This window comes from Electrona antarctica (assembly GCF_951216825.1).
Source record: "Electrona antarctica genome assembly, chromosome: 15".
In the NCBI taxonomy this organism is placed as follows: Eukaryota; Metazoa; Chordata; class Actinopteri; order Myctophiformes; family Myctophidae; genus Electrona; species Electrona antarctica.
In genome coordinates, this window is record NC_136796.1 from 7816121 (window position 1) to 7840169 (window position 24049).

Sequence of the window (24049 nt, forward strand, 5' to 3'; positions counted from 1 at the left end):
AATAACCAATAGATAATTTAGCTGCTTTTAAAAATGTGGGGGAAATGGACTATAATGACGAGGAGGAGCCATAGCCCCTCATGTCCAGCTTTTGGTGTGTAACCCACATTTTGTCCTAACAAACATTAAATGCCATTGACAATGAATGGACAATTTTGATGTGTTAACACAAATATTGAAGATGAAGGTGAGGATGCAAATTCTAATTGGCCGGAATGAGATGACTAGAGCGCCCCTCACTTCACATGGGTGTGATTTCTTTTCTTTTTTTTGGGATACTGTAGCATACAGATAAAAGCACAGTAAAGTACAACAAGGTCTGCTAAGAGGATTTATAACTCAAGAAAGGCTCGTTTCCATTGGGTTTCCATACGAGTATCAATACTGAACACCACATAATAAACAATAAACAGGCTATCTATAGGAAAGCCTGTGTGAAAAGGAAGGTTTTTTAAAGTATTTTGAAGACAGCCACTGAGGTTGCGTCCCTCAGGTTCTGGGGTAGCCGGGTAGGGCGTTCCATAGTGCCTGGGCTGCGAAGGCCCTATCACCCATGGCCATGGTAACGAGTTTCGTTTTAAAAGGAGACTGTCAGTGGACCCCTGCCTGCCGATCTGAGGGTACGTGTGGGGCATAGAGTATAAAGAAGGAGGTGTGGGGTCGTAGGGCTTTAACATGGCTAAAATGTAACTTGGGGCCAGCCCTCGCACGGCTTTAAAAGTAGTCAATAAAATCTTAAAATCTACTGGCAACCAATGAAGGGAGCTAGGCCACTGGGCCAGTACTGGAGTAATGTGTTCACACCTGACACCTAGTGTTAGTCAAGACTCAAGAGTCTTGCTGCAGAATTTTGAACAAGTTGCAGGCGGGCAATGGCTTTTCCCCCCCAGAAGTCCAGAATACAGGGCGTTGTTACAGTAGTCTAGGCGTGAAGAAATGAATGCATGAATTACCTTTTCAAGATCTGTAAATGTGAGGAATGGTTTTATTCTGGCAAGTGGCAATGTTTCTCAGCTGAAAAAAAGCATGTCTGTACAACCTTAGTTATTTGGGCATCAAAAGAAAGGTTGGAATCGAACCACACACCCACCACACTTAGGGCCTTTTGGGATATAATTTAATCAGCAGCAATAAGCATAGAGAGCCTTGATGTTCTGTCTGATGTCTGCTTTCATCATCCTGATCTGTGCAAGGTGACGTGCACGACACGTGCACGAACCGACGTTGGGACGTCAGCGCGAGCGTGCTTGCGTGCATACGTGACGTCACCCTTTTTCCGGTTCGAGTCTCGAAAAAGAAGCCATCTTGTTTCCCGTTGCTTACTACCACCACCAGCTAAATAAAATAAATAATAGACCCGGGAACCGCGTTTGACTTCGAACCCGCACAAAAAAAGTGAGTAACAAAATTAAAATGCCCTTTTTGTGTGTGAATTGAAACACGTGCGAGGAGGCGGCGGGTGGAAAAGGCAAGCGAGCGGGGGTGCAATTTACTCGTCTCCTTTTTCATTTGCCTCTTTCTTGACCAATAAGACGATTGTTTTGGAAGATGAACATAGGCGCCATTTCCCTCCGCTGCTCTCTTGACTCGCTTATTGGTGGCCGCCCGCTCTGAAGAGAGCCGAGCGGAGAGGCGGCGAGGGCAACTGGCCACGGTGCCGCCGCCATCTTGGCTCCCCGGCGCCGTTCGCGACCCGAGCGGCCGCTCCATGGCCGGAGCCCGAATGGCGCCGGTCGCAGCCCAGCGACGACAAACTCGTAGCCCCTTTGAAACCTTGATTGGTGGAATCTAGTCCGAGGTTTGATTGGTCTGACTGAAGGACACATCCAAACGTTGTCTTTATTGGTTAGACTGCTTGCTTTCTCCGCAAGCTTTGTAAAGCTTCGGCAAAACTTTTCATTTGATAACGTTGTGTCCGTCCAGCCAGTGGAGAATTCACCTTAACTGCCCGAGCGCCGCAAGGGTCGGCTAGTTTAGTTAGCCCAAGCGTGCCGTGAAGCTAACTCATAGCTAGCTTATAAAGTCACAGAGAGAGACAGACACAACAATGAACGGAATGCTAACGTTTTTTAGCCAGGGAGTTTATTTAATGTTGCTTACTGGTCTCAAGTGTACTGGCCGGTGCGTGAAACGACACAACATAAACACCACTCAGCATGATACTGCACTGATGCTAACTAGCTGGTAGCTATAGTGCAAGAAGAAGTGCTATTATTTAGTAAATAAACTGCAAGATGTATTAAACCACAGTCACATGGTTGGCTTTGTCATTTACTGACAATACAGCGGCAGTCTAGTTAGAGTAGTAGTAGTTTGCAATATATTTACACACATTTGATTGGCGTTTTTTGTTGCTCTCCCAGTGCACCCACTCTTATTACTTTGTTGTAACGTTAACTACTTTAGTTTCACCGTTTTTGGTGCATGGCGTTTTTTATTTCGAAAATAACACTCGCAACACAAAGGGTCGTGTGCGATTCATTGTGAGCACAACCGCTATTTTGGAATAGCAGAATTATTAAATGGGGTTAGGTAAAATGTTAAGAGGTTAAATGTATTGGGTTTGCATATGGTAGTAAAGGCCAATTTGCTTTTAATATTGATGTGTTATGTGATGTCTGTGAGTGACCCTCATCATTGATCAGACTGGGGTTAATGTATTGCATAACTTTAAAGAGACAGTTGCAAAGTTCATTAAACGAAAACAAAATAGCATTATGTAATGTATATCTACTCTTGTTAAATCGTTTGGTTTAGTAGTAGTTATCAGTAAAAAAACAATGCAGAGTTGTTAGTTAATTTGTTATCAGTAATTGCTATTTGTGTATAAAATATAGGCTTGTGAGCTTGTTGGTTTCTGTCTAGTGTTTTGTTTTTGGGAGAGGGTTGTTTTTAAGATAGATATCTTTATTGTCATTCAGCGGATACATAAAATGCATAAGAGAATGAAATTACGTTTCACTGGCTTCTAATCTGCTAGTTAAAAGAGGATCTAAAATCCACTTATAATCCCCTTTCTTTTATCGTCTGTAAAGTCTTGTAGTTTATTCTGTCAATCCTGTATTCTCAGTCCTCATGAGTCATAATATAAGTGCATTTGATTGAATAAGGAGCATTTTCAATAGCAGATAGGCTTGTGTACAGAATATCAGACTACATACAGTTGCTGGGGAGCATATCGATGTTTCCACCATAACCATAATAACCATAACGGTACCATGGGAACATAGGAATGACCCATTAATGGGTCCATTATCAATACACAGGGGTTGACACTAACGGTTGCCCCGACTGCCCGCGGCAAGTAAATAAAACGTTCGGGCAAGTGGAGTTTGCTTTCAGGTTGCCCTATGGGGGCAAGTGCATTTCGTCTTCATTAAATATGTTATTTACACTACAGTATGAAGAACAATGCCACCTTTGTCCTTTTTACAACTAGCAGTTGCACTAATTCTGGTTTTTCAAAGTGACTATCGCCACTTTTTTGATGAATTGAACATGGTGGACCCTCTTGTAAACAAGTGTATTGCTTAATTGGGTCGTCCACTCACATTTAACAGTCTTTGTATTGAGTTTGTGCTTGAAATGTACTGTAATTCTGCAAACTGTTAATAAATATTTCAATCAATCAATCAAAAAAACTTGGATTTAACATATTTTTGAGGGGCCCCTCCTATGCACAGCTTTGTGTGTTTGTAGCAGGGAATGTGATGATTTGATTGGCTGATGTATGATAAGAGCGGCCCTCACTTCACGCAAGTGATTTTTTTTTTTCTATGAGTGCAAATTTTAACTATCATTAATTTAAATATCATCTTCGGGCAACATGACCTGTACTTGCCCAATGGGTAAGTGCCCCTGATGCAATTTTATATTGGTTAATCAATCACTCAAAGACATGATGAGTCAATGGTAGCAACTAGCAATGGTTTCTCCATTCGCACAGTTCACACTGTTGCTTGTCAGGGTTTATCATTTGTACACTATTATGCTTCTCCAGCTTTCTCTGTGTTGCTAAAAAGAAAGGCCCCATCTCATTAAGACTGGTAGACACGTTTTGTCTACAAGCAGTTAGCCTATCTTACTGTACATAATTCATGATAACAGTTGTTACACTGTACATTTAGGGCTGCAACTTTCGTTTATCTAATATATTGTACATTATTGCTTCCATTAGAACCAAGAAGGTTTTCATGTCAGTTTGTTGATTATCATTCAAAGTGTTAATAGATTTATTTTTCATTTTAGCCTTATTTTTACATGGCCGTATAAATGGGTCACGCAAAAGCAAAAAATAATAATAACGATAGCAAAAATATCTTGTAGATGAGATGAAGAGCTTGTAGATGTATTTTCATAAATCTATTTGTTTTATATAATCTATTCGATTAACTGTTGCAGTCCTCGTGTTCTAGAAGGACTCCGTTGGACAGTATTGGCGACATCATAGAAGAGAGGCCGTGTGGTGGTATTATCTACTAGGGTCTCAGAATGTCAGATCAGTGAGGTCCAAATCCAATGCAGGTGTGCATGTGGTGTTTATGTTTACATGCATGCATGCAATCCATGCATAGCTCGCCCTAGGCTGCCCTGAGGGAGCTCTTCTGCTGTGCGTTTGTGAAACCAATGGCCCGCCTGGGTGCGTGTTTATCTCTAAACAGCGTCAGGGAGAGCAAACATGTCCCTGCTACGGGCAGTACAAGTCATGGGAAGGTCTCTGTTGCGTGCTGTGACCTTGCCAGGTGTCATCATGGAGGCATTTTGGGTAGCCTGCCTATGGCTCCATGTGCAGCGCCGCTCTGTAATGATTAACCAGCCTGCTACAGTACCTGCTTCGGCCTGTCCCCCTGCTCCGCACTAAAATAGAAAAGGGAACATTTAGCTTTGTTTCTCTTGAGTCCCTCACATGCTCTCTCTCTCTCTCTCTCCTTGTTCCCTACCCCTCCCATCCTGTAGCAACTCTCCTCTCTGTCCTTCTCCATCCTTCCGCTTCCCCTCCCCCTCTGGTTTGTTCATTGATGGAACCAGGTTTGCTCTCTCTCTCTGGCTTGGTGTTCTTCAGTACAGTGTCAGTGGGGATTTGCAGTAATATGCAGGATAAGCTGCAAGCTGCAGGACAGGTCACTCCACCATCCTTTGCATCGACTGCCAGCTCCAAGCTACTTAATCAGCATATTGCTTTGCAACCCCCAACCCCCTCCCCCATCTCTAATTTTCTTTTATTTCCATATATTTCATTGACTGAGTATTAGTTTTATTTTGTTGCCAACGGCACTGTGGTTGTACTGATAAGAGTAAAAAGTAAAGCGCTACTACAGCAACACGGGTGGTGCACGTGGAGCGGCAGCGTCCTGCCTTTGTGCTCCAATGTAAAGGTTAGTGTGGAGAACGGGCATGCTCATTTAACCAGTGGCGTGCTGACGAGAAGAGGACCTTGTATGACATTGCTGACGCGCTTTTATGGTGCCATTTTCATTGTAAAAGTTGCAGTTAGTGTTTTTCTCAGGGTCAAGACAACAAGGTCTTTGTGTGGTATATACTGACTTTCGCCCACATCTCCAATCTTGTTTACCCACAAACAGAAGAAGAATTGAATGACCCCCCCCCCCACACACACACACACACACACACAAGCTGCCTGGATTGGTCAGCTGATCAGTGTGATTTTTGTGCAAAAGGCTTTGCGATGACCTGTCTCAAGTTTGCAGTGCTGATTATTTTTCTGTGCAAACTTGATTAGGTTTAGCCCAGACTGATCTATTGATTCCAAACTGTTGTGTAACTCCGTAGCAATGAGTCATGAGTGAGAACCAAAGAATACAATTAGCCAACTAATTAACATTCTGCTAGAATCTAGAGTGGCCATGCAGTCAGTGAGATATTTCCGTCCTTTCCCCCCATTAGCATATCAACGGTACAATGAATGTCATCCTTGTGAGCCTAGTTTGAGGCTAGATGTTGCTGCTCACCTGTGACTGCGTGTGCAAAGGATGAACGAGGGAGCAAGGGCGCAATGAGTTGTGCGTGGATGTGCACGTAATGCCCGCGCATGACCGAACAGCGCACGCAACTAGACGGCAGAGTCTGCCCCCCGGTATATTCTATGCCTTTGCACTTTAAATCATGTGGCCGCAACATGCGGCATCCACTCTGACACCTCCCTCAGCCAATGGGGGCCAGCCTGGCCGCCTGCATCACGGGGGCTTGCGAGCCTGTTGCTGCAGAGCGGAGGCGGGGCCTGCCGGAGACATTTAGTTTGACATTGTAAATAAGCAGAGAGCAGTTGTCAGAGAGCAGCAGCAGCATTGACGCTCCTGTCTTCTACGTCCAGCCGCGAGGGACGTAACGACACAGCAAGGGAGGACACACCATGCCGAGGCAAGCACCCCCCCTACTACACACGCACGCATGCACACACTACCCCAGAGTTCTTTTCACAACTTTCTATGCTCTTTTTTTTTTTTCCTCTCTCTCTCCTCGCCCTGTTCTCCTCTCTTCTCCCTCTTCCTCTTTTCTTCTCCCTGACCCCTATCCTGCAGCTCAAGGTAACTTAGAACAGGAAGTTGGCAGTCGCTGAAAGGGGGTTGGGCGGAGGGAAGGCCCCCCCTCCTCCCTGGGTGGGAGGAGCACAGGGGGTGCGGCGTGTCAGAACTGACGGGCAGTTGCGACAGCCAGTGGAATGGGAGGACCTTGTCCTGTCATTGGCTGAGAACGCCAGTGAGGGCTGGCAGCTCCCGGGGGCGGAGGCGGTGCTTGAGTATCATGTAGCAGGCTAGATTGATTACTCTCCACTGTTAAAGGGGAAGCGGTGCCGGAGGAGAGATTTTTGTCCGAGACTCGAGTGCCTTCGGTGCCTCTTGCCGCTTTCCTGCTGCTGCTCGCTGGCTCTCTTTGCTGCACACTTCTCCTTTCCTCTCTTCAACCCTTGCCTGTCTCCCTCAAACCCCCCCTCCCTTCTGCTCTCCTTCCCTCCTGCTGGCCGAGGCAGGGGTCAGCTGAAAGACAAACGCAAGGGTCACTGGCTAGCAGGGAGACTGATATGGTGTTTGGAGACAAAGTGCCGAAACCCGACGAGGGGAGCCGAGCTGTGCACGGCACTAGTTGGGAGAGTTAGGAGGAGAAATAGGAGGGCAAGGGGTGTATGTTGAGCTTTGAAGAGGGAGCAGGGGGGTTTGCAGGAGGAGACATGGGACTGTGTAAAGAGTGTGTGAGAGGAGAGGGAGGGAAACGGGGGTCTCTTCTCTCTGTCCAGGCTGGGAGCTTTAAAAAGAGAAAAAAAACCTTTAAAGGCGGCCAGTGGAGCCAGAGTGGCTTTTGTCTGGTCGCTAGGACGGCGGGGGCTGGAGGAAGTATGAAGGGGGCTGGAGAGAGACTTTCGCTGTCAGCTTCTTGTTTTCACTCCTCCTCCTCTTGCTGCTGCCGTTGTTCCTCCTCCTCCTCTCAAGGAGACTTGTACAGGACTCTCCTCTGCCTCTCTATGCTCTGTTCCGTTCCCAACACACCACAGCCGACCGACCGACAGCCAGCCATGAAGGGCAACCGGGTAAGTCAAACCAGCTTGGTGCCCTCTCTCTCACACACGCACACGCGCACACAGAGAAAACGCTAACCGGATAACTCGTTGGTTAGAGATGGTCACTTTTTGCCATATCTTTCTTGGTCTTATTGTTTCTCTGCAGTGTAGAGATGCTCACTCTGTCCTGTACACACACACACACACACACACACACACACACACACACACACACTACTTCCACACTCCCTCCTCCCACTCCTCTCGTCCTCTACTTTTCCCCTTGGCAGATGTGTGTGTGTTTCTGCACTGAGCAGCAATCTGCCGCTCTAGTCTCATGTCCTTCAGCTGTCACGTTAGTACAGCCTTGTTGATGTTGCTGCTCTCACTCTTTGTTTTTTATACACTTACATACACTGTGGCTGTTGTTGAAAGGATATTCGATTCTCCGGCAGGTACTCTCGCGCGGCCTACGTTTCTGCATCCGTTCAAAAGAATGCGTACTCACTGTACTGTAGATTGCGTATTCTTCCTGTTCTGCCAAAACCGGCAGCTAGCGGAGAGAGCACAACACAGCACTGTTTTGTTTGCAGCCTCATAAGCCTTCACTCGCTGTGTTTTGACTTTGGACTCGCCAGTCATCAACATGACTGTCTTGTACACACACACACACACACTCTTCATGGCCTGTTTGTTATTGACTGTAAGCAAGCAGTGCAATGCCGCCACCCTGACGCTGTACTCGGACACACTTCAAAGTCGAACTGTGGCCCGGAGCCCTCAATGCTATCCCCTCGGGATAGCATTGAGGGCTCCGGGCCACAGTTATTCCAACTGAGACCCAAATCACACTCTCTTGTCCCCTTCCTGACGTCCGGTTTTGACACGTGTACCAGCCACGCAAAGCAGAGGCCAAGATGGCGTCTTCAAGGGTGAAATGGGGTTGCAGATGCAGACAGTTACAGAGGAGCACTCATGGGACCGTAGACCATCTCTGTGTGTTGCTGTTGTCTCAGGGTCCCCAGGGGTGTAGGTGCAGCTGGTTGTGTGTGTTGACCTCAGGATCCCCGACCCCGCCGCCCCCTTCCTCTGTGGCCCACCAACCAACCATCCCTCCGTTCTGGCCTCAGACTCCCAGATGGGACGGAGATGTCATGTCAGTCAGTTGGCTCCAGGGCCTGGTGGAGGCCTCTGTCTCCATCTGATCTTTACTGATGGAGTCTGAGGAGGATGGATACCTTCTCTCGCCACGACTCCCCCTCCCCTTCTTGAAAGTTTCCATCGGAGCCTCTTACAAAACTAAGTGCCTTTGGGGAAATAGGGAGAGAGGAGTTAGAAAAGGGAGTGTGACAGAGAGGGAGAGTGTGTGACTAAAAATAACTCCTGAGTCGAAGGCCGTGCTGCCAAATCTCAGGGTTGCATGCGATTTGAATATCATTTGTTCCCGGTGTCCTGCAGGGACATTGGTGTGTGTGTGTGTGTGTGTGGTGGGGGGGGGAGTTAATGGACACACAAACACCGTCACACATAGCTAGTCACTGTTGCCGGTAGCCAAGGTGACCATAGCCGTGTTGCTGTATGCACTCGTTTGCCCTTGCTGCCCCTGTGTTTTGTGTGTATACTGGGGGGGGGGGGGGAGGAGGGGCCCTTACCAGTGATCCAGTATGTGATATGCAGGTAGCGTTTTAAGCCCTGCCTACTTTGACGCCAGAAGCAGGGCCCGGCATTGGGATGAAGGTCACAGGAATGTGACAGCAGCTCCCGCAGTCTCTCTCTCGTCAGCAGAGAGCGGGAGACGGGCCCGGGGGGGAGACGAGAGGGGCGCTCAGAGGGAAAAGTGGAAACAACACAACATGGCTAACGGATAGACACTAAAGTGTTTCTTCCGCTTTATTTATTTTTGTTCAGAGCCTCATAGAAAGTGAAAAACCACTGGGGTTACACGCGCACAAGCACTGCAGTGAGAGAAAGTTGAAAAACCTGTCCTCTGTTGTCCCCTTCTCGCGATCCCTCACTCTCTTTCCCCTCTTCCTCTCGCGCTCCCCCACTCCCTCCTCCCTCTTTGGTTTCTCTGTCTCTCCTCTGTCGAATGACCTTGGGAGATCAGTGACTAGCACTTCCTGGAGTCGGTTCGAAGCAGAAACCCAAGGGCAAAGTTTGCAGGGCCGCTCGGCGGCGCTCTGTCGGGCCGGATTTGGCTCGACGAGCGCCTCTCGTCCCCTAGTACGGTACGGCTGCTTTTCAAAGCACCCAATGTCCAGTCTGGCACCGACGAAAGCACCCAAGTCCAGAGCCCGAGAGTTAAACCTGTAATTCCCAGCTGGGAACTTCACCTCTTGTTTTTCTGTTTGTTTTTGAGTTGATCATTAACCCTGCATGCCGTGCCAAAGTGTTTCTTTCCCCCCTTGTGGTCTTCTACTCTTTGTCCTGTTGAGGTAGGTTACATTGACTGAGTTGAATACTCTGCTAGGCTGGGGTTATTGTAAATAGAATCTAGTGATTTTAGCCGTTTTACCACATGAACTAGCATCACTATTCTAGTCATGTCATAATAGACAATCTGCAAAAATAAGCGAACGTTGCATTCAACGCTTCGAGCTTGTAGATCGGCTATTTTTGCTATTTGATGTACAGCAAAGTATAAAGGGTTTAAGTGGTTAAAAAGTTTCTCAGTTCTAACTGTAATCCTCGCCGTCCTCGTCAACAGCCTGCGTTTTATTCCACCATGTCCTGCTCTCTGCTTTTGAACGCCAGTAGCTGATGCTTTCACCTTCCCTGAGCAGGCCGGATGTTGAGATCCGGGCTGCCTCATGCCTCAAAGTCACAAGCGTCCCTGTGTAACGACTAACAAACGCACGCAAGTACGTTTTCAGTGAGGGAAAAGGCCAAGTGACTCGCCTGGTCGTCTGTGGTCTGACAACAGACCTGCATAATCAGAGGCTGGCTCTGTATTTGTTTGCTTCTTTTCACATGGGATGCTAGATAAAAAGCCCTGGCCCTCAGAAGGGACCTTTCTGAACCGTTTGACAGTTTCACCCAGCAGCTTGTGGACCGATGACCTCTGGGTGAGGGGGGATATGCTTACGCAATGTGGCTACACACACCAGCCCGTAGAGGGAAACACTAATGGTCAGTTTCATCAAACGTGATCAAGTAAAGTAGTGCTTTTTGCCTCCAGTGATTCCTGTCATGCTGTACACTGGAGGTGACCTCTGTAATGTTATATCTGATAAAAACGGCCATAGACTGCATCCATTTGCAAGGGTTTGACCAGAGACCAGCTGATATATCGGCCATTATTTGACTCTTTTTTTCCCCCCTTCTTTTCGGTATCTGCAATTATTATGTCTTGGATTTTGTACTTTTTGACACAACTTCAGCCAAAACCTCAGTAATCGGTCAGCTAGGACTCCACAAAATCTGGATTGGAATCGAACCATCGAACCCAAAAAGTTGGTCGGAATGGTGGGTGGCTACTGGCTTGTTGGAGGGAGGGATAGACGGACAATAAAACCGATACACATTAGAACATCTGTCAGGGATCAGAGATGATGGGTTTAGCTTTACTGTAATCAACAGAAGCACACAGTAAACCCAACGCTGACGTGGGCTGAATTAGCAGGACGTTTTACGTTTTGGCTGCGTTAAAAAGAGCTTATGAGCTTTGTCAAATGAAGCTACATTCTAGTTAGCAATTGCTCTCTGTGGTCAAACACTTTTAAAAGATTGCTGAATCATCAGCCAGGAGATTGTATGTCTTTGCGGGAAAACATCCCTGGGTAGCTTTAGTTAGGAGTTTGGCGCTGGCATTAATATGTTAACCAGATAACTGGTTGCCTTTTTGACCCATCAAGATCACCGTTTTAACACTTAACTGCATGAACCCTTTTGTCCCAGTTCTGCACATGGGGACACTGGACAACAAAGTATATGTAGGGTCTAAGGGCTCCATTTTCATCACCGCTAAACCCCTTATCCCTAAACTTCTTTGCCTTTCTTTTTTTTACTATTTTGCAAAACATTTTTGAATAGTTAAAATGGCCAGTCTACAAGCTCACAACGTGTCAATGTAGATTGGCTAATTTAACTATTCAAAAATGTTTTTCAAAATAGTAAAAAAAGGCAAAGAGGTTTAGGGATAAGGGGTTTAGCGGTGACGGAAATGGAGCCCATGTGTGCAATGCTGTAGTACATCTTGTTGCAGTACACTTGCTGCTCCAGTGAGAAGTGGGACACAATAGAATGAAAGTGATTGGTCAATACTGTTTCATTGCTTAATAAAATATTACAAAAAGTCAGTTGATACCAATTGTTTACCATTCATGCGTTGAGCGATTTCAGTTTGCTGAGCAAACATTCCTGAGAATGCAATTTCAGCCACAACTTCCAAGTTGTATAGCAAAGACAAACATTTATTTTCTACAGCATTCCTCCAAATGCAAGTCTGTGTGCTCGACTTTGAGCAGTTTTGACACTGATTCTGTGCCCCAGTGAAAGAGTTCGGTTTGCTGTTGCTCTCGGCAGGTCAGGATAAATGCATAGATTGAATTCAATCAATAGCTTTCTTGCTCACGTTGCTGTGTGTCAGATGGTGCGTGTGTAGCTTGGCGGAGAAGGAGAGAGCGCGTTCTGAACTGAGAACAAGGATGTTGCATTGTGGTTATGGCCAGATACATCTCATGCAAAAGGAACAAAATAAAACCCTCAAAACCCACCAGACTTGCATTCCCTACCTAATCCTAATCTTCCATTTCCACCCAACATTTTGTGTAGTTTTTATTTTGTTTCTGTTTTCTGTAAAGCAACATTGAGTATCTAGAAAAGAGCTATATACGTAAATTGTATGCATTGGTTGTTTGCTGACATTTGTTTTTCACTTGCCCCTGGGCAACCCTTGGTGTCAAACCCTGCCTGAGTGCAAGCCGTAGTGTCTGTCACCCTGGGGTTCAGGAACAGGTTTGGGATGAGTTTTCCTTCATGGCTCCTGTGTGATACCTATCAATGAACACCTAGTGGGAAAAAAAGTTCACTGTTTCCCGTAACCGCATATGCCCCCAACACCACCCCCACCCCTTCCTCGCGCATTCTGCTCTGCACAGCGAAACTACAGTATAAGCTCCATTCAACATCGAGTGCTATACTGCCTGCTCATTAAGCTTGCAATTTAACTGCAGAGTGTGTGAGTGAGTGTGTGTGTGTGCGTGTTTGTGTGTGTCACTATGTCCTCCCTCCTTCAACGCACAAGCTGCAGCCTAGACCCCCCCCCCCCCATTATCACTCTCCGTTTCCTCTTAGGTGCTTTTTGAGTGGAGGAGAAAGTGGTACCATGTCGTAGTCAGATCAGAAGTGTGCCAGAGAGGGAGGCAGTGTTGATTTCGATGTAGTTTTAGTCATAGTATAGTCTTTTGAATAAAATTTCATTTAGTTTTGCATCATAGTTTTAGTCGACCAAATCAACACTGCAGGGAGAGATGGGTAGAAAGAGAGATACAGGACCAGGCTAGCAGAATACCACTACTGCTGATTCAGCTTCTGCATGCATTGACTTTTTCCAGAGGGGAGAGTGACAGAGAGAGAGAGAGGGGGGGGGGGGGGGGGGGAGAGAGAGAGAGAAACAGAAACATACACCTACAGGTAAACGACAGGCACGGGGGGGGGGGGGGGGGGATGGGGTGGGGGGGTTATAAGGAGAGACAGGATGAGAGAGAGGCAGAGTCACCGAAGGAGGAAGATGCCGCTTCGGGCGAGGTGCAGACGAGGCACAGATACCCCCTCCCTCGGGCACACACATAATGCACATACACACACTCTTTCGCTCACACACACACACGTGGGGAGAAAGCACAGTTCGCAGGAAACCCAACACCGCGGTTATCTGCCTCTGTGACCCAGTGAAGGACAAGAGAGCCGCAGGGAAGGGAGGGATGCATAAACAGCAGCGCAAACAACACAATGCGTCCCGATATAGCGCGCAGCGAGCGGAGACGAGAGCGTTGGTCCTGTCCCGCCGTCCCGGGATATTACTACCCGGCGCGTGTTCCGCTGATAGCGCCAAGGCTTGTGGCAGCCGAGCAGGAGCCCATGGCACACCCCACCCCGCGCACCCACCCAGTCCCTCCCATTTCCTCATTGCATGCATTCGATCGCTCCAGGTGTTTTAACCTCATTAACCGTGGCGTCCATATTTTGGGCATTCTTTTGTTGTTTGCTTGTAGATCGGCTATTTTCGCTATTCGTCATCGTACAATGTGTGTGTGTGTGTGTGTGTGTGTGTGTGTGTGTATAGGGCTTAAGTGCCTAAAACTACACAACCTTGACATTTCCTGGCTTTAGCCAGAGTTTTAGGGCACGTTTTATTATTTTCCTTTGCGTAGACGGAGTGTTTTGTTTGACTAGGACGACGTGGGCCTCGGGCCATAGAAGGCGATGCATCAGAGAACGCTGGGTTTATTGCCCAGACAAACGCAGTTCAATTTAGGTACGAGATGGCTAGTAGGCAGCTTAGTGAGTCAACTCCACTCCTCTCTCACTTTATTTCACACTCTAATATCCACTCCCTTATTCTGTCTATGCCTTCCTCTCTCACTCTTTCTCTCTCTCTCTCACTCTCTCACTCACACACACACACACACACACACACACACACACACACACACACACGTCAGAGAGTTCCTCTCTGATTCTCACACTTAGATTGTTCAGTTGTCGTCAACCACCCCCCCCTCTCCTCCAGCGAGTGGTTCACAGCCAGTGACTTGTGTATGTAGACTGAAGGTCATTGGGTCATGCACAGCGAGTGGGGTGTGATCAAGTCACATGCTTCTCTAGAAATGAAAGGAAAATACGACTCTGCACGTAGTTTGGAGCGAGCAGTCAGCTGCACTTGTGTGTGTGTGTAACAGGAAGCCACGGCTCATTCGTTTACCCTGTTATCTCTGACGTTCATTTGTCTTTAGCCTAAGCGCCGTCCCCGTGTTCCTCCTCCCTCCCTATCCAGTTGCCGTAGCAATTAGCCCAAGTAGCGGTGCTAAGCGAATCGCCGCCCTAATTATTGTTCTTTATCGGGCTACCAGTCGAGGGGAAAACCACACAAGCTGCAAGCTACACACTGACTCGACGTGTGTGTGTGTGCGCGCGCGCGCGCGCACACACACACACACACGACTTATTAAAACGATCACAAGATCAACTGATGATGTGCTCCAAGACACAAGTGTTCTTCAGCTTAGAGAAATGCAACAGAAAGACCAAATTGAGAGGGAGGGGGAGGAGATGGGGAGAGGGGGGCAGGCAGAGGGCAGCCGGGGGAGCAAAAAAAAAACCTACCAATCCCATCAGTCATTTCCGCCCCGTGGAATGCTGGGATTGTTTTTGTGACTGACTGCGGGATTTCAATCAACCTTGAAAATGCAACTGGACACGGCCAGCATCAGACGGTCAGATGGAGAGATGGAGAGACATCGTCAAGGTCAATCACTAGGCCACGCACGCTCCCAGCAGCTTGATTGATTTATCACACACACACGAGCCATCACCACCCCTGCTGCCATTTTGTCTCATCGATTTGGGCTACTTTCGGTTGGAAACTCTTACCCACACGGAACGGAACTCGACATGACAGAAGGTGGAAAGAGTGCTACAATAATATCCTACTCAAGTAGAAGTACTTGTACTTGATTTGACCACTTAAACCCTATACTCTGTTGACCCCGAGTCCCAGAGGGCTCTATTACTTGACTCCTCTACAACAAATCTCATTATCTCTTTGAAAATAGCTGATCTACAATCTTGTTTCACCAAATGTTCACTGTTGACAGAATAGGGACACTAGGGTGTGGTTAAATAGTACCTAATTAATGATTACCATGTGTGATTAAGATTACTCATGTTGAAAACTACTGGAGTGGAAAAGTAGCTCTTTTGGAGCCTGAGTAACGGTCTATTTGGTCACATTATGGTCACATCACATCCTGACTAACCATTTCAATAGAAATGCATCCAACCATTGCCATTCTGCAGTCCACTGATGTTCTCCATTGTAGAGAGCATTTGTCTCCTTGAAGTATTTTTGCAAAGATTGTCTTACCAGTGAAAATATCAAGTTTTCAGGGGGGGTTAGTATATATGTAAAACTACTCATTGACCGTAATGAGACCATGAGGGTACTTGTACTCACAGGAGCATGGCGTTTAGTTTCTATACATGACGTACTTGGCTGCTGGAGGATCAAAAACAAAATGTTATTTAGCCTAACTTTCCTCGAGTGTATGTGTGTGTGGGTGTCGCTGCTACGGGTTACTTGGCGGTTGATTCTGTTGTAATGAAACATCAAAAACAAAGATAACTGTCTGGCACACAGACAGCTTGGGACTAAAAGAAGCTCTAAGTGTTCCCCCGACCGCCCTCACCATTAGAGAAACATAGAGAGAGAGAGAGAGAGAGAGAGAGAGAGAGAGTGAGGGGGAAACTGGATGTGCTCTCTCTGAACGCCAGGCTGTCCTTTTGTCTGTCAGCTGGACCTGAGCACTGCTGCCAGAGTTTGAGAGAAATAAAGCAGCCAGGTCTATGAAAACAAGCCCAAAAGAAGAGACTAGGCTAACATGAGCACTTTAAACCTCGGCTATAAAAAATAGACTATGTACAAGCGTTGCGAGCTTGTAGAGTTGCTATTTTCAGAGAAACCCAAATGCATACATTTGGGTGTCCTTGAGTTGACATACTGCAAATCAATGTTTTGAGAACTGGTTTAAATCGGAAGCAAGCCCAACTTTAAATACAAGCCCATATGTTTTCTTTTTACTTGTACAGAACTTTGGTCGATGCCAGTCGTTTTCAAATGTGCTTTATAAATAAAGTTTGATTTGATTTGATATCCCAAAGTCGCTTATAATATGCGGACATGGCAACGCCGGTCCATTCAGGCTTTTTGGCCAAGAGGGGGAGAGAGAGAGGAGACAACTCCGCCCAAACCCCACCTCTTTTTTACCATCACGTCTGTTCCTTCTCTCTCTCTCTCTCTCGGTTCTCCCTTCTATCTGTCTGCTTTGACCCACATAGCTGGTTTGCACGACAGTCTGACTTCCCCCCCCCCCCCCCCCCCCCCCGTTAAAGCCTTTGGCACTCCGTGGTAGTGGTGGATTAATAGTGAACCCGACAAGCCCCTCACCACCACCACCACCACACAGGCACACACGTACACACACTTTTGTGCGCACTCACCTCCTCTTGTTCTCCTTCTTACTTCTTTGCAACACTCAAGGAGAGAGGGAGAGAGAGAGCGAAGGGCTTTTGAGAGGAAAGGAGTGCTCTCTCTCTCTCTCTCTCTCTCTGTGCACTGTGAAGCGCTGCGTGCTGAGACAGGCAGGCCAACAGTCCCCCTGCAGATTCCTGACATGCCATAGTAACCTGCTGGATCTCCCCTTTCAAACTGTCACCGCACGCACACAGACACATACACGCACACAGACACATACACGCACACAGACACATACACGCACACAAACACACACAACAAACCGCTTTTGTGCTTAGTTTGTGTGAAAACAAATTGGTCTTTATTGTAGTTTACTGGCAGTTAAGCTTTAGTTGATGATTGTTTCGTGTTTGTGTGTCTGTCTGTCAGTTTGGACTGACACTCAACACACACACACACGCACATGCGCGCACAGCCGCACACGGACACACACACACACCATAGCATCCCTATTTTGGACAAAATGTAAAAACATAATTATAAATATAATGTAAAAATTATTTCAGAAATCTGCCAGATCTACCAAAATATGTTACATTGGCCTGTAAAGAGATACTAGGCTATGCTGTTTGTTGTATGGCGAAGTATATAGGGCTTCTGTCTAGTTAAAACACACCCCACACACACTCATTCCTCCCTGTGACTATAGCTTCAGCATTGTCCTCAGTGTGTGGGTCACTCGGCGACCTCCGCCCACGACCCGGGGGAGGAGGAGGAGGAGGGGGGAGGGTGGACTTAAATTTCACATGATGCGCTTGTGTTAGCCGAGCAGCTGGGGCTGACGATGGAGCCATTCACAAAGCGGCCATGGAGGCCGGCCGGCCGGTCAGCCACTCGTTAAAGGCATGTCAACATCCCTCCAAAGTTACAGGAACAGAGAGGCTGACCGACCGCGGGCCTTATTTTAGAATTCACCGTATTCTAATTATACACCGGCAGGCTTCTGACACACAGCCCGGAGAGAGAGGAAGATATCCGGCCGGCCGGCAAACGGCCCAGGGCGTTGATACTGTATGCTTCCTCTACGTTCCAGTACTGAATCGTCAACATTGTTTTGCTTTTTTGTAAATATCTGACCTTTTGTGCCCTCTCTCTCTCTCCCCCTCTTGACTCTCTCTCTCTGCCCTCTTCACTCCGACTCTCGCTTCCTCTCTCTCTTCCTCTCCCTCTTCCTCTCCCTCTTCCTCTTCCTCTCTCTCTTCCTCCCCTCCGCTCTCTCTCTCTCTCTCTCTCCCTCTCTCTCCCTCTCTCTCTCTCTCTCTCTCTCTCCCTCTCTCGCTTCCTCTCTCTCTTCCTCTCTCTCTCCCTCTTCCTCTCCCTCTTCCTCTCTCTCTCTCTTCCTCCCTCTCTCTCTTCCTCTCTCTCTCTCTCTTCCTCTCTTCCTCTTCCTCTCTCTCTTCCTCCCCTCCTCTCTCTCCTCTCCTGTCCCGTCCTGTAGCAGCATAGAGGATGTCCGCGGATGCGTTTGGCGCCGGAGGCAGCGATGCCCAGCAGACACTGCAGTCGTTCTGGCCCCGCGTCATGGAGGAGATACGGAACCTCACCGTGGTACGACCCGCCCCCCACTCTCTCTCTCTTACACACACGGCACACTAGGCCTGTCACAATTATTACATAATAATCGTCTAATCGCAATTATTTGAGTTAATGACCATTATTCTTGCATAACCGTCAATCGTTTCCATGTTGAAAAATGTCCATGCATTTTCAAACATTGTCCAAAAATAGCGGAAACGGTTGATCAACAAGCTTACAACACGTCACGTGTTGTAAGCTTGTTGATCAACCGTTTCTGCTATTCTTTAAATGTTTTCACAATTATAAAATCTAATATTACAGATGTCTTTGTATATTCAAGTCATTTGTCATATCTGCCCTTTGCTATTTGTGATCACAAGGCCTAAAAGTCGAGCAGAATTCTAGTCAGACTCCTAATGTTCCAATGTTCGATGCCAAAAAACACAATTAAATCGTTAATTGCAAATATGAATGAATCGTCAACTTAAAAAAAACACACACCCTTTCAAAAGAACGCACATAACCTCTCCCCATGGTCTTGTTTCAGAAGGATTTCCGAGTGCAGGAGTTACCTCTGGCTCGAATCAAGAAAATCATGAAGCTGGATGAAGACGTGAAGGTGAGAAATGATTATCCATGTGGGACCACTTTTCTTTTGAGAAAACAAAAATACGAGACAGGGAAGACATATTTTAATATTCTAACCACACCTGGGGGTCTATTAAGAGTAATGCTAACTCCATAGACACATACAAAACAGAAAAAGTAAAAAAAATAACGGCATTCTATCTTTAAACATGCTGTGGTTTTACTAGTCTACGCGGGTCGGATTAAAACCAGGGGCCAAGATCGCAATTTTGTTGCATAGCACCTAATCACTTCTTCGGCATAATGACAAATGGCAGAAGTCGCTGATCTTCAAGTGCATCACAACACGCTGTGAGCTTGTAAATCACACTGTAGTCATTGTCTTGTTCACCACCTACAAATCCTCAACAGTAAAGCTCATGACTGTGTCTGTGTATGTATGTATGTATGTATGTATGTATGTATGTATGTATGTGTATACTATATATGTATATATATATATATATGGCACAATAAAGACGCCATCAAACGCATATTAATAAAGTATACACTCCTGGCTTATACAATCATCCTACCTGGTGCAGAACGTGAAATGGAAGCTACATCGGCACAGACCACAGGTAACGTTACAGATTGGACGTTACAAAGGTCACACAGTGCCGTAAGTCACAGCGAGTCAGAGGAGAGCGGAGGAGTGCTCTCTGCTACAGAGCAGCTTAGCATCCACCAGCAGCAGCACAGCAGCACTATTTCTGGTCCACACACAACGCAGCGACAGGACACACCCAGGACAACATGTGCGTGCGGGCCGGAATACATATCCGACAGCCCGGGGGCCTTGCGCCGTCATCAGTTAAGTAGCAGCTTAAAGAGTTAAAGAGATCAGGAGATCACTTTGGACAGCTACCTGCTGTCAGCACTGACACAGCAGCTTCTGTATGTATGCACGTACGGCACCTGGGGGCGTGTGTCCTGTCCTGTCCAGCCCGGACAGGCCTGGCTTTGATGTGCACTTGTTTGGCCAGATTGGACAGATACATCATCAGCCACTCACCAAGACAAAACAACACGCCAGGTTGCCTTTTGGTTTGTCAGTATCTACGATGATAGGGACAGCCACTCGCAGCCCTGTATACGTCTTCGTACGACAAATCTGTAACATCTGTAAGCTCGGAACACAAAAAACAAGTTTATAATATACACATGTATGTACAGTACATAGATAATTACTGTGCTTGAATACATAACATACAGTAAATATGGTTTTGGGTCTCTGTCTTTGTAAAGTCTGTGCTGAATTAATGTTTATATCACTGCTGAAGCGAAGTATACATTTAGTTTTAACCAGGATTAAAATGGTCTTCATAATATTTATGTCTGTCTGACCAACGTCGGTATAATGTGTATGTGCAGATGATCAGTGCTGAAGCACCGGTGTTGTTCGCCAAGGCGGCTCAGATCTTCATCACAGAGCTCACCCTCCGAGCCTGGATCCACACGGAGGACAACAAGAGACGCACGTTGCAGGTGAACACACACACACGCACGCACGTGTCATCCAAAATGGCCGATCCACAAGCTTGCTTGTAGATTGCCTGTTTTCATTGCACGTCACAGCGCACAGCCGAGTATAAGTCAGGCATAATGGGTTTTTTTTTAGTTCCTCTCATGTCTGTCCTCTTCCCATCCCCATAGCTTTTATCACTGTCCCATTTACTGGGCCTTTAGTAACATCCAACTTCTTCCCGGCAGTCTGTTACCTTTTTGTGATTTCACTCTATAGTGACGACTACTTCACCGTAGAAAATGCAGAGAGTAAAAAGTGACCTGTAAGGGGAGTGGCATAGCAGAGAGAAGCGGACAGTGCAGGGGAGGCTTCCCAGACTCCCGGCTCCAGTATGCCTTGGGTGGTCTTCTCTTCTCGGGGCGTAACGTAACTTTAGTTACTTTGTATTCTAACAATCAAGAGAGAGCAACCGTCCCAGTGAGGAAGCGGTGGTCCCAGAACCAGCAGCCCCCCTCCTCCTCCTGAGGGGAGGGTCTCTATCCCGCTGGTGAAGAATTCCTTCCCCTCAGTCTGTCTTTCTCTCTTGGAGAGGCCTCTGAAAGCAGAGCCAGTCCCGGGTGCCAGTGACCCACTTTTTCCTACTCCGGCCATTTTGCCACTCAACATGGATCCTGGGATGATGCTGGGAGGTAGAGGGGAGAGGAAGGGGGGGTGTAAGAGCTTTGGAAAGCTAGGGAAGAGAAGTAGAGCTTTGTCACACCTGGATGTCAAGAGGGGAGAGCCGCCGAAGCGGGACATGAAAGAGTACAAATAAAAAGGCAGCTTTATCCGCTCGCATACTTTGGAGAGATTAGCAGCCCATGGGTGTGTGTGAGAGGAGAGAGAGAGGGAGCGAGTGTACCGTTTGAGGGGAACGACTCGACTAACCCGAACCCTAGCATCGCTGTTCTGTGTCACGACAGGCAAACTTTCGCCGAGCTGTTGTGAGCTGGTAGATGTGAGCTATTTCTGGCAAAGAGATCTGGTGTGACATACAGAGTAACTAAAACACTCCATTGTGAACTCTTCCTTGGATCATCTAGGACCTAATGCCAAATTCTCTCTCTCAAATCGCGAGAGCATTAGGTGTGGGCTCCTGGCGTGATGTGGGCTCCGGGCGTGATGTGTGTCGGACAAGGGGGGGCGATCGAGAGTCTCGACCGAGAGTCTCGATCGCCCCCCTTGTCCGACACATCACGCCCGGAGAGAGACCCAGGTGTCTGTCCCCCCCCCCCTCCCCCCCAACAGGAGTCAGTAGCACGGCACACTTTAAGTTTAACCCATTAAAACCGATAAATCGTCCGTGTCCTTTTTAACGTTTAACGTCTATACAAGCTTGTACATCTGCTATTTTGATTTTACTTTGTGTGAGAAGCACTGGTTTTGAAGGCTCGACTTGTAGAGTCGGCCTCAGGTCTTAATGGGTTAAATAGCTTTATTAGCACCCCCCCCCCCTCAAACTGTGTGAAGGTTATACACATGTTAATTACATTTTACACCACAGATGGCGCAGTGTGACGTGTGCAGCTAATGCATGTGCAATTTATTATGCGTCTGTCAACCACTTTCACCCTCACCGACTTGAGTAAGTAGCCTATATCTACAAACATACAGTAGATGGATTGTCTGTTTCCGGGGCTGCGCGACGCCACCGTACCGCGACGTATGACATAGGGGCTTAAGTGGATAACGCTGTCATGCAACACAGTGAACACGCACACACACACAGAGCTCTGATGCTATTGTGCCGGGGGCCACGCCGATCAGATCGCCATAGCAACGCTCATCAATACAACAAATGTGGACGTGTCACGGTATTAGCGGATATTAATCAGTGTACTATATATAGACCATGGTGAGGGTGGAGCCAGGGTGGGGGTGGAGCCAGGGTGGGGTGGGGTGGGGGGGTTGACTGCCAATATCCTGTGGAAAATTCCACTGGGACACACTGCGGGGGGGGGGGGGGGGCTTTACAGTAGCGGAGGTTTTGTTTGTGATGTCAGGACAACGTTGCACGTAACGTTCTACTGGCTCTCGCCTCTCACACACACACAGCCGGGGACCGCGTAGGTCCCCGTCATTTTAATATATAGGATATTATGGATCCAAGCCGGAACACAATCGATTGATTGATCATTAAGATAAACATCCTCTGAAAGAACCACTGGGGTTGATATCAGAGGGACTGTGGCTCTCTGAGGGCCACAAGTCGCTTCTTTTGTGCCCCTTGTGACGGCTCCGTTATCAAAGTGACAACTTGTGTTCCAGTTCTACCGGGAACTGTATTTGGATTCCTTTTCGATCGCCCTGTCCTCGCTCCCACAGCCATGTGACTATTTTTGGGGAAAGAACAGAGCGGTGTTGAGCAGTAGCAAACGGTCCAGGTTTATATTTAGGTAGCTGCCTCTTATTGAATCAAGGCACTGGACTCAGCTCTGGACTAAAGCCCCCATCCCTTGTTGTCTCCCCATCTCTTCCCACTAGGACTGTACTAGCCCATTTTGACCTGAGATCAGATTCTAAAAATGTCTTCTACATCCTGACAGTTTTCTGAAAAAGCTATGTTTCTATGTCAGTCGTTCTTTGATTTTTCTAAAATAGCAGACCTACAAGCTCGTAGCGCGCCACTCGGTGGTGCGCTATGAGCTTGTAGATCTGCTATTTTTCAATAGCTAAAGCATAACATAATGCTAACACCCAAAATGGGATAGTGTACTGTGATACGCATCACAGTACAGAGACCATGATACGTATCACGTTGATTTTGAATACTGACCATGCCTTACAGATTTTACTACACAAGAGCTCTTCTTTATTATTCTGTTGTATAACTATGGCAGTATTGCACAAATTGAAACACTTAACATTTCATGCCCACAGAGATCTTTAAAGTAATATATTATATTACTAATCCCAGAGAGTTAATGATAAGTAATGTTGCAACAACAAGCTCATGTCTGAGTCTCAGCTATGAGCTGCTTGTGTTGTACCATAAGTGATGTTTATTTTTCCTGCCTTATCAATAGAGTAACTGCCTGTATCAATACACGTATCGGCAAGCATGACAATAGGATATATTGCCATATCTTTTATTTTTTGCACAGCTCTACTGCCCACTCAACCCCTCCCCTCCCCCCTCCTCCTCCTCTTCTTCTTTGTGTTACAGAGGAACGACATTGCCATGGCGATCACAAAGTTTGACCAGTTTGACTTCCTGATCGACATCGTGCCCAGGGACGAGCTGAAGCCCCCCAAACGACAGGTGGGGGAGAGGGGAGGGGAAAACACACATTTATTGTCCCGTCTAAAAGTGTGTCCTGGGGCTGCAACAGTTGATCAGACTCGCCGATTGAATCCATAATTTCACAAAACAATCGATCCCTAATATGCCCATTATATACTAATAGTTTAAAAAAGAATGCCACAGAAATGTCAAAATAATAAATAGTGACAATGGCTGTGGTAATCACAAAAAATGCAACACTCATTTGATTAATCCAAAAAGTAACCGATCGTTGCGGCCCTAGTGTGTTCTGTTCTGCAGAGTTTGTATGTCTTTTTTTTATCCCATGATTTTGTAACCCATTTTTTCACCCAGTGTCAATTATCTAATGTAATCCTGGGCGCTACA

General features: G+C 47.0%; 1 protein-coding gene across 13 annotated transcripts in view; it reads left to right on the forward strand.

Annotated features, from left to right (window-relative positions):
- Positions 1–1140: 1140 nt before the first annotated feature.
- The window catches only part of nfyc (nuclear transcription factor Y, gamma), a 40481-nt gene continuing 17572 nt past the window's right edge, over positions 1141–24049 (forward strand). For 2 of the 13 annotated variants that reach the window (XM_079523325.1, XM_079523336.1), the window contains exons 1-5: positions 1145–1399; positions 18208–18314; positions 18832–18903; positions 20286–20399; positions 23585–23680. In XM_079523325.1, the coding sequence (XP_079379451.1) occupies positions 18216–18314; positions 18832–18903; positions 20286–20399; positions 23585–23680 (381 nt within the window). In that variant the 5' untranslated portion in view covers positions 1145–1399; positions 18208–18215. Of the gene's footprint in view, positions 1400–6802; positions 7544–18204; positions 18315–18831; positions 18904–20285; positions 20400–23584; positions 23681–24049 lie in introns of those variants that run through there. The other 11 variants (XM_079523326.1, XM_079523333.1, XM_079523334.1 and 8 more) reach the window with 11 other exon arrangements.